The 10,955-nt window shown below is 47.7% G+C and overlaps 1 protein-coding gene across 1 annotated transcript; it reads right to left on the bottom strand.

Moving 5' to 3' along the window:
- Positions 1-3,663: 3,663 nt before the first annotated feature.
- On the bottom strand, positions 3,664-10,887 carry Ahsa1 (activator of HSP90 ATPase activity 1). Its single transcript, XM_021653242.2, has 9 exons — positions 10,645-10,887; positions 9,241-9,431; positions 7,853-7,935; positions 7,374-7,491; positions 6,298-6,386; positions 4,944-5,072; positions 4,423-4,524; positions 4,150-4,201; positions 3,664-4,055 (listed from the first exon to the last, which is right to left on the bottom strand). The coding sequence occupies exons 1-9, from the start codon at positions 10,722-10,724 to the stop codon at positions 3,883-3,885; spliced, it is 1,017 nt and encodes a 338-aa protein (XP_021508917.1). The 5' UTR covers positions 10,725-10,887; the 3' UTR covers positions 3,664-3,882.
- Between the last annotated feature and the right edge of the window lie 68 nt (positions 10,888-10,955).

Here is a 10,955-nt window from a genome sequence, read left to right as displayed (position 1 = left end):
AGGGCTGGATGTGTCTGTGCTAAGAGGATAATGCCCAACCCCATGGTCCTTCTGCAGGTAGGTGTGGCTTCCAGACCTGGAAATGCTGGGAACAGGCTCAGGGAGAAGGAAGCAGGGGAGCAGAGCGGCTGAAAATGTATGTGGCTGGGAGAGCAGCTTGGGTTCTATATTGGGACTCAGCTCCCCTCCCCCCCACAAAAAAAAAAAACAAAACAACCAAAAGGTAGGACTGGACAGGCAGCTCAGTGGTGGAGCACCTGCCTAGCATGCAGGTGCTAGGACTCAAGCCCCAGTAATAAACATACACAGATCACTGGCATATTTTGTTTGCTTCAGACTGGGGTCTTTCTGGTTTGCCCAGGCTGGCCTCCAGCTCCTGAGCTCAAGTGATCTTCCTCTTCCATCGTCCGCATAGCCGGGACTACAGACATGGACTGTAGTCACCTTTTGCTTCTTTTAATTGTTTTAGCAGAAACATTTAAAAATGAAATAGAAACAACCCAGCATCCATCTATGACAGGCACTGCCTGTTCAGCTTCTCTCTAGTAGAAATTTTATCTTGGTACTTAAACATCATCAGTATTTAATCCATACCTAGGAGTTGTCTACTGGGCTCTAAATGCCACACACACTAAATTGCTGCCATGTCAAGCTTCAGGTGAGAGAAACTAAAGAAAGAAAAGAGAAGTTTCTGGGAGTCTTGCACGGGGAGTGTGTGTGTGGGGGGGTAGCAGATCAGCCACGAAGTAGTGGTTTATTCAAGCTATGCAAACGAGAAAGAAGCCCTGTGCAGGTGGCTACAGGTTGATGGGACACCTGTGCAAGAGGAAAAAGACAGGTGGAGGGGGTCACCGAACCTCTGAAAGGGATGGTTTAGGAGTGGCTAGGGTCAGAACCAGGAGGCCTTGAAATCGGAGACTGCCCTTCCTCTTCAGCTTAGCATCACCTTTCTGACTAGGCCAGCTGCACACCCAGCAAGAATGCTACCCCTGTGAATACCGCCACTGTGTAGCCCGAGCCACCTAGTTTGGTCTCCTCTTCCATCTCTGCTTTGCTTTATGCATGCCCCTAGGCTAGGCAAGACGGATCAAAGTTGAAACAGCCAGCAGCACAGATGGTAGGATGTTTCAAAGCTTTCCATCCCTGACTCACCAAAGGGTCCCCTCCCCGCCCCATCCCGCATCTTTGCCTCCTTTATTACAGATAGATTTTTCATGTTTGAAGTGCTTCTAAAAATGCAACCCTGACACCAGAGTGATCTGAGACACTAAAATGCAAATGTGTGGGCCCCACATCTACAGTGAAGAAGTAAAAGATCTCTATAGAGGTGAAGTCTGGGAGTCTATTGAACAAGCTCCCCTCAGGTGACTCTTAGGTATGGAAACCCCATTGTTCTGCAGGTTGCGATTTGAACTAAACCAGAATGTTGAAGGATCAGGGTTTTTGCTTGTTTGTTTTTGGTTTTGTTTTGTTTTTAGAGACAGGGTTTCTCTGTGTTGTCCTGGCTATTCTGGAACTCACTCAGTAGACCTCACTCAGGCTGACCTCAAATGAGATCTTCTTGCCTCTACCTCCCGAGTGCTGGGACTAAAGGTGTGTGGCACCACAGTCCAGCCCATCGTATCCGTTTTGACTTAAGGGCAAATACCTGAGGTTGTTCGTTGATCCAGAAGTTAGCAGACACTAGGTGTTGCCTCATGCACCCTTATTTGGTTTTTAAGACCAGCTCAGGTTAGACTGGTATTTACTCTCTACATAGACCTGCAGCCGGTGTGGCTCCGACCTTGTGGTGATCCTTCTGCCTCTCTGCCCTCCGAGAGCCTCAAGTGGAGCTGCACACTCTCATGCCCACTACATACCTTGGATTGGCTCAAAAGGTACCTGTTAGACCCATTTTGTAGACTCTCGCCGACTTGGCAACGAAGTGGAATATTCATCATTCAAAACAAGTCCGAGGTTTTATTTTTCACCATGGGCATCCTGGTATCAAATAGCTAACTGAAACATCACCAGTGACTCAGCAGTGTCTGATGGGGACTGTGAAGAAGCACATGGTGCCTCGGTCATCTCTTCACGTTTTTCTCTACTCAGGAGACGAGGCTCCAGTTTCTCCTGTTGTATTAGGATGGGCTCCTCGAGCTAAGGTGGAGTCCAAGGTCTCTCTGTCAAAAAGTCTTTTGGGTCCCTTGCAGGTGGATACACCTAGTGCCAAGTTGGGTGTAACCTAAAGTCGAGCATTTACCTGAATAATTACAATCAAGATGATCTGAGCCGATCTCCTGTTGCAACTATAAAATTATGCCAACTCACGCAGGATTAGCCTGCAGGCCTCACCCCTGCCTAATGAAATGGGAGATGAGTAACTGTCTTAGCCGGATGCTGTTTCTTACTGGGGGAAGGGGAAATAGTAAACTGGGGCAGGCTTAGCTAGGAGTGACCTGTTGCCTGCTCAGAAATTCACTTTTCCGGCCACGTGGACCTCACTAGAAAGGTCTCCCAGCATTTGGCCTGGAGCTCAGTGCCCTTGAATTCCAAAAAGAAAAAGACACGGATTTCTTCCTTTTGTGGGTTGGAATACTAAGAGGCCTAGAACGTTCTATTCCAGAAGGGCCACATCACATACTGGAGATGCAGTGGCTTGAATACGGCAAGACTGTAGATACAAGGTTAGTGCCAGCTCTGTGGATGAAAGTCTGCATTCCAAATGGCAGCCATGTTCAGTATTGTCTGTTGGATTTGGGCTCTTGACCTATGAAGCCAAAGCAGACATGTGAACAAATATTAAAAGAATCACTTGTGGCAGTATGCCTCTCCAATTACTGCATTCAAGAGGCTGAGGCAGGATTCAGAGTTCAAGGCCAGCCTGGGTTATGTAGCAAGACCCTTCCTCAAAAACAAAAACCAAAACCAAGGATTGAGTTTTGTGAAATGTATAAGGCTACGTATGTCACAGCGGTTTATGAGCCAATGAAACAACATTGCTGTGTCTGGGACACAGGAGTGGCTCTGTGGAGCCACCACTGGTCCTCTTCATCTCTACACAAGCAGCGCCTGTGCTCAGCTCTTTGCAGCAGGGCTCAGAGTGCAGGACCCACCTCTCCCAGTTCAGTTCCCAACCTTTGTCAAGAGCTGCTTATTCCAGAGTGCCAGCCCTCCTGTGTGGTAAGAAGGCAGCTCAAATAAACCAGCTCAGGACTCTTGCTACCCTCAACAGCCATGCTTTTTGCTTTTTTGTGTATGGGTGTTTTGCCTATACGTCTATGGAGACCACACGCAGAAGCCAGAAGAGGGATTAGATCCCTTGGAACTGGACTGACAGACCTGCCACATGGGTGCTGGAAATTGTGAACTCCACTTCTCTACAAGAGACTCCAGTGTTCTTAACCACTGAGCCATTTCTCCAGAGCCTCAACTTTTTTGAGATAGGGTCTCATAGCCCAGGCTAGCCTTGAACCCCCAAAGTAGCCAGGGCTAGCCCGGAGCCCCTAGTCCTCCTGGTTCCACCTCCTGAGTACAGAATACAGGAGTATACTACAGTGCCCAGCTCTCTTTGTGTGTCTTAATTACCCACACTTAGCCAGAACAAAGCTTTCAAACCCCTTGTATGTTTAAGTTCAAAACCTTGAACACCAGGTTCCCAGTCAACACACTGTAAGAAACGCATGCTTTTAAAATTATGTTTATTTAGCGTATGTACACATAAAAGAGAAATCACCCCCAGATCCCACCCAGCAGAAAACATGCACAAACCCAAGGTGTATGTGGAAGGAAGGGCCCCAGCCCCAAGTTAGCAGTAGGGATGGTGCAATCCTGTGAGTCACAAGCCCAACGTGAGAGGGCCGGACTGAAGTGTCTTAACAGCCAGAGCCATTGCTGCCGGCCCTAAAACAAGCGTGCGCCATAGCCAAAGGTCTGTTTGATGCCCTCAAAGTAGTACCGCTGCCAGCCTTGCCGCGTTCGCTCTTCCTCAGGAGCAGGGATGCCTCGGCCTTCCATGCACAGCTCTGTCTCTCCATTCTTGTCAACAAAGGTCAAGGTGATGGTAGCAAAGTGCCCTATGGGAAGGGAGTTTTTAGATCCAGAGCTGCTGGACAGGCTCAAACCAGAAGACAGCAGTGTCTGGGGACCATGGCAGCAAGCATTACTCACCCTCTGGCCACGACTTAAACCTCCACTTCATAGCAATGTGTTTCTCAGGGACCTGGAATAACGGAGAAGCTCAGTCTACTGAGGCGCATGTGCCCAACCCCAAGTCAGGTGAGTCACCTGCCTCTGTATGTGTGATTCTGTTACTTGCCAGAAAAGTCAAATCCCAGCACCGTTTTGAAAAGTATCACAGAGGTCCCAAGTTTTACCCAAGAAACTGAGAAACATCACTAACCAACTAAGATAACAACCTGGGAAGAGACAGAAATTACTTACCAGGTCAGTAAACTCCCCAGTGACGTTGCCATCCACCATGTGAAACTTCCCACCTCGGTCTGCTTCTAAGGCTGCGGGAGCATGGGTGAAGGCCTGGACCAGCTGCATGGGAACACAAGCATTTGGGATGCAGCGGCACGCAGCAGCTGAGACCTGCGCCTCAACTCTTCCTGGGGAGTCACTCTGCCCAGTCCCTGTTCCGGTTCATTAGACTAAGCCTGGACCTCAGTAAAATTCTGAATCCATGACCCATTACTGCAGAGGCATACTCTCTCTTCTTTTCCCTTCCTTCCAGTGTTAGAGATTCGACTTGGGGCATAACAAGAGCTACAGCCCCAACTCCAACTCACTCTTCTAACAAGAATGAGGTGGCTCCAACTAACACGACCCCAATTAGTACAAAAAAGTGTGTGTATGTGTGTGTGAGAAAATCCCCTCCACCCCTGCTGGTGTTAGGAGGACTTGCAAGTCCACTCAGCAGCACAGAGCCCACACCAAGGGGCGACAGCAAGCCTACTCACCTCCTGGGTGGTAAATACTCTATAGAGCTCCTCTGGTGATGTCAGGAAAGTTTCTCTAAGGGTGATCTTACAAGTGGGGATTTTGACACCAACAGGTTTGGCCTGGCTTTTTGAAGGAGCAGCCTTAGCCTGTGAAGGGGATAAAAGGGGTTCCTTTAGAGTAGGTGCAATCTCAATCAACACAGCCACAGGGACAGCTGACTCATCTCACAAAGGCCTGAACCTCCAAAGCTCCTTATCCAACCCAGTTAGATGAAATTCATGTGCATGCATGGTTCAGCCATGGGGTAACTCTTCCGGGAACACCCTTGTTAAGAACCCCCCCCCCCCCAGGAGCCTGAGCAGGAAGTGCTCCTAACCCTGAGCCATCTCCTCCACTCCTAGGAAGGCTCTTGTACTCATCACAAAACCCAAAGACAAAGAACAGCTGGGGTCCAGGTACTTCAGGCTCAGTGTGACTCTCAGAACTAGCCTGAAATAGCTGGGTGGGAGCTGCAGGGATACCTCAGCAGTGGAAGAGATGACTCCCATATACAAGGCCCTGGGATTTACCCCCAGGACAAGAAAGGACAGAAAGAAATAGAGTAATAAAAGGCAGAAAGACAAAGACAGAAAAGAAAGGAAAAGAAAAAAAAGGGAAATGAAGGAAAAAGAAAAAGCAAGCAAGGTGGGCGCAGCTCATTCCAGGATATTCTTCACTGTCAACAAAAGGAAGTCAGGGTTCTAAAGCAAGAACTGAGCCCTAAACACCAGGATCTATCTCAGTGAAACAGAATGAGACAAATCAGCTTGGCGGGGGGAATAAAGTTGGTGACTTAAGGCTGGATGAATGTCAAAGTATGAATGTCACCGCCCCACCTGGAAAGGATGCTGAGGGCAGCTGTTTGCCACTGAGTACAATCCAAAGCCATACTTTGATGTCCCTGATGTCTCTCTCTGATCTAGGTGTCCACTACCAACCAACAAGGAATAGGCAGAGGGATGGGATGGGAGAGATGACTCAGATGGCTCAATGGTTAGGAACACTTTCTGCTACTGCAAGGGATTCAGCTTTGATTCCTAGCATGTACACTAGGGGGCTCACAACTGCCTGCGACACCAGATCTGACACCCTCTTCTGGCTTTCAAGGGCAACTGGTGAACGTATAGACTAGTAAAAAAAAAAGATGCAAGAATAAAATTATACCAGATTAGACACTGACAGAAAAACTACACATTGCAGTCTTTCTAAATGCACAGGTTGCTCTGGGTATGGAGTCAGGGACACAGAAAAGCTGATGGGGCATTCAGAGGCAGTCCCTCCGCTCCCTCTGCAGATGGCCTACTGGGCCCATCACCTGGGAACACTGCTTACCTTGCACACCTCAGTCTTCAGTGCTGGCTGGCCTACTGGGTCTACCGACTCTCCATTCACCGTGGGCAGTATCATGCCCTGAGTGAACTCTGAAAGATAAAGCGCCATTAATTTCTTGGTAGCAGTCCGAGGACATAAAGCAAACAGTTGTCATAAGCCCGAATTAAGGAAAAGTCTGCATTCTCTTCACCCTCTGGATTATGCCTGACAGATTCTCTAGGTGTGCCTAGAGAATACAGCAGCACTATCTTAAAAAGTTTAACCCGCAATGAAAGCGGAAGCATTGTAACTTCTTTAGTGCTCTTATTCTGTACAAGACTCGCTAGTCACAAGACTGGAGTCCTGGCTCTCACTAAAAACGATCATCTTTAAGGCTGGTCAGTATACAAACTCCAAAGACAAGATCAGCAGGATGTGGCAGGGACACCCCAAGATATCTGGGCTATAACCCTTTGGCTATAACCATCTCAACTTCCTGGAGGAAGAGGACCAGCCACATTCCAGGATTATTCTCAAACAGTCTTTAGATCAGAGCTTGTCTGATACTGAGTTTCAAATGTAACTTTTCCAATAGCCACATCAACAACTTAATGCAGAAGGTTGTTTTACTAGTATATTTAACCTAATTTTTGTTTGTTTGTTTTGTTTTTTTCTGAGACTGGGTTTCTCTGAGTCTCCTTGCCTGTACTGGACTCACTCTGTAGACCAGGCTGGCCTCAAACTAATAGAGATCCACCTCTGCCCCACGTGCTGGGATTAAAGGCATTTGCCACAACTCCTGACTATTGAGATATTTTACACTGGCTTTTTTGGGCTCCATCTTCAAAATCCACTGTTACTTCATATTCCCAGCACATCTTACTTGGGTCAGTTACATTTCAAGAGCTTAAGAGCCAACATTATTAGACAACAAAGCTCAAGATCTTTCTCTAACTCAAGAGCTTTTATGTAAATTTCAAATGAAACAACCCCCTCCTCCCAGATCATTACCCATCTGCCAAAGGTCAATCCCGACCCTCAGGCAGGGTCTGGCAGGGGAAGACAGCCTCCTCAGGCACAGTGTTCTAAAACGGTACCTGTCTTGAGGGTGCTGATGTAGATTCCCACTGCTTCTCTTAGAAGTTTCGCCCCCTCTTCCTTCATTAAGGCCACGAGATTTGTGTCAGGCTCGTCTTTGGCAAGGCTCACACTAATCTGAGTGAGAGATCAAAAGTAGGTGATAAATGATTTAAGGGACACCATCATGAAATGTGGGGGCTAAGCAATCAAACTGCTGACATTGCCAAAGGAAAGGTGTAGAGCTGGCCTATTGGTACAAGCCCCAACAATGTTCCTCCCCAGCTCCTCGCCAGGGCAGATGGCTAACGTTAGAACCCATTTCCCCAGCTAAAACAAGAGGCTCAAACTCACAAGTTGCTCTGCAAGTTTCCAAATGGCACACACACCTGCAGCCTGCGCCTCTGAATGCTCAGCCTAAGCCTGGACTATTAATGGTGGGAGACACCTGCTTTTCACAGATGAGACTACAGATAGGAAGGACTCAGGTAGCACAAACCTCTACTTCATCCACGCTGTTTTCGTCAGACAAATTGGGGATTTCCACATGTCCTTTGTATTGCACTCCTGACTTAGAGGTACCTGTCAAAAGCAATAGTTTCATTAGCCTCCTCCTCTGCAGGGAAGGGACGGTCCTGCCAGGGCACTGGTCCACTTAGGCTTCTTTAGAACCTCCCCCCATTCTAAGCTGCCCCTCTATTCTCAGAGAACGCCACATGCCAGAAGCAATCAACACACCCCTAATGTCTTTCCTCATCCCATCAGTGGAGATGAGTTATTACAGTGTGGCACGGAAGCCACACAGACGGGGCAGTGGTTCACCTCCCCCACAGCATGTCCGGGGAGCCACTGGCATTCATTCTGTTAGAACACCTGTTCTGAAAACAAGCGCTTATCCAATGTGACGGGCATGTTTGACAAGAATTTGATTGTGGCAATTTCACATTTTCTTCTGTGTGAGTTTGTCACTGAGAAAAAAGAAGTGAACACAGAAAACTATCCAGGTGAAGAGAGATGCACAGAAAACAAACAAAAGCTCCTTTCTCAAAACATCTGTCAGGTAACGTGTCGTCAGTATGTGATGATCTTTTTGCCTCAGAAGACCTCCTTTCTATGATTTCACAAGAGCCCTCAAGCTGCAACCCCTGTGATGCCCAAAACACAAGGAAATGTCACGCTTTTTTCAAAGAAAACCACCACCCCAATTACATCTGGCTTTTTAACTGAATGATTGTTGTAGAGTGTGCTAATTCTTAGGGATACATGCTAACTATGACAAACTGACTTTCTATCTCTAGCCTCAGTTTCACAGTACATAATATAAAAAAGGGGACTGGATAAGATTTAGTTCCTTCCAGGCCATAATACTTCAGATAGATTTAAAAAAAAAAACCAAAAAATATAAACAGATCTATCTACTTTCATCTTCTTTATTATTCATTTTGGAAATTCTATGCAGGCCAATTTGTTTTCTCCTAAGGGTATTTTAGAAAGGACACAGAAGATGGCAAAAACAGCCCCAAACTATATTTACAATCAGTTATGATAGTGCAGTGATCCCAGTGCTTGAGAGATAGAGACAGGTGGATCCCTGAGTTCAAGGCCAGCCTGGTCTACAGAGTGAGCTCCAGGAGAACCAGGGCTACACAGAGAAACCCTGACTCAAAAACCGAAAAAGATAGTGTGCCCACCACTTCTCTGGTGAGAACTGAAGAAACTGATAGAGAACACAAGCAAATGCATTTGGTTCCACAGCAGCACCCAATACTGCTTTCCTCCAATGCAACACTGTCATCTCCCTTCAGTTCTCAAAAGCTCCTCTCCAGCATGTCTAAGAGCACTGGAAATGGAGCTAAGCTCTTCGAAGGCAGCCTGGCTAATCCTTACCTGTCCAGTTTAGTTTGATGGACCACTCATAAAAGAAGATAAGTTTGCCTTTTCGGTTGTTAATGGATGCCTCTCCATCAATCCTGTTCACTTCTGACACTTCACACTTGCCCTCCTCATTTTCTACTCGAACTGCCAGGAACAGAGTTTTCAGCTTTTCTGTGGACCAATTTGAAGCATCCCTCTCTGTCCTGTAAAAGAGAAGCAGAGCTAAAGGCTATCGGTCAAGGAGAGGATACACAGTTTTATGCAGTAAGCGAGTGCAAGGTAAAAGGAAGCAGAAAACAACAATACCCTCTAAATTCTACGCCATCATGTTCACAAACATGCCACCTATAGGAAGCCAAGGGGTTGGTAAGTTTTCGACAAAGACAGGTGCTGTATGAACTAGTGTTAAGTTATACTTTCCAGTCTCAGCAGGATGATCCTTGATTGTTAACATGGCGCCCCCTTTTGGCCAAGAGGAAAGCTGTGACCATACACTGAAGCCAGGAGAGCAAAAGACAGCAAGCATTTTGCCAAGAGCTCCAGCAAAACAAAAAACCAATAATGCTGGCCTCATTAGCAGTGTTCTGGCCTGTCTTATTCAGATTCTGCTACATACAAATGCCCTACAGATCCTATGTCCTCTAGACAGTGTCACAAAGTCCACAAGAAAAATTACGTCAAGTACTGTGTTAAAAGGAGACAGGCTGATTTAAAAGAGAGAGAGAAAAGTAATTTCTTTGCCCTTCTAGTAAAGCTATTTAAAAAAGAAAAAAAAAAAGCTGCAATTGAGTAACAAAAATACAGCGTGAGTAAAGTTCAGTGGCGCTCCAAGTAACATTGCTTCTAGAAGATTTAATAAGGACGAGGAAGCCTCTATGAACAGCTAGGCTGTAAAATCATGACTGCCCGGCGACCAGGAGTTACAACAGAACTTAACAGTTCCGGGTGAGAGACTGCATCGTGTTCAGCATCCCGAAGCTCCAAGCGCCCCGCAGATCACATTCTAAAGCTGCCCCCGCTGGACTCAGGCAATAGTCCCCTATGACTTTTACTTTCACTGTAACCAGCAAAATAACAACTACCGAGTCTCCCAACACAATCGGCAGGGGTTTGGATCTCAAGGACGCCTGCGGCCACGTGTAGGAAGCCCGGCTCAGGCTGGCTGCAGCAACTAGGGCGCTCTGTTCTCTTCGCTCTGAAATTCCTCCTTGGGGACTCAGCGGTCCATGTGGAACCCCTCGCCCCCAACACTGCTATGGTGGCGAGGGACGGAGAGTACCCCAGCTACAGGAAGGACCCACGCCCAATCCCAGAGCAGGGTTGCTTGGGTCCCAAATCTGTACACACCAAGTTCCCAGGCACCCGAAGCCCTAGCCTGGTAACAGTGCTCCTGCGGCCTGTCTTGCTGGCCCTTACCAATGCCAGTTGTTGACGTTGGTGGCGTCCGCCCGCTCTTCCACGATCCAGCGTGGGTCTCCCTCACCCCACTTGGCCATCAGTTCACTTATCTCACCGCTACCAGCTCCCAAGCAGCCGCAGCCACAGCCTCAGGACCGCTCGGTCCCTGCCGCCTGGCAGCGCCTGGAAACTACTAGAAGCGGTAGCAGCACCTCCTGGCTTGCTTTTCCCTCCACCCCCCCCCTCCCCGCCTTAACTTCCGGCTCCTCCTCGCTCCTACCGGGTACTTCCGTTCCAGTACGCCGAACCGTAGGTTCCGTAAATTTTGG

This window comes from Meriones unguiculatus, chromosome 7 (genome assembly GCF_030254825.1).
Source record: "Meriones unguiculatus strain TT.TT164.6M chromosome 7, Bangor_MerUng_6.1, whole genome shotgun sequence".
Classification (NCBI taxonomy): domain Eukaryota; kingdom Metazoa; phylum Chordata; class Mammalia; order Rodentia; family Muridae; genus Meriones; species Meriones unguiculatus.
Note: the sequence above shows the minus strand (reverse complement) of the source record. Positions and strands in the feature narration are given on the sequence as shown.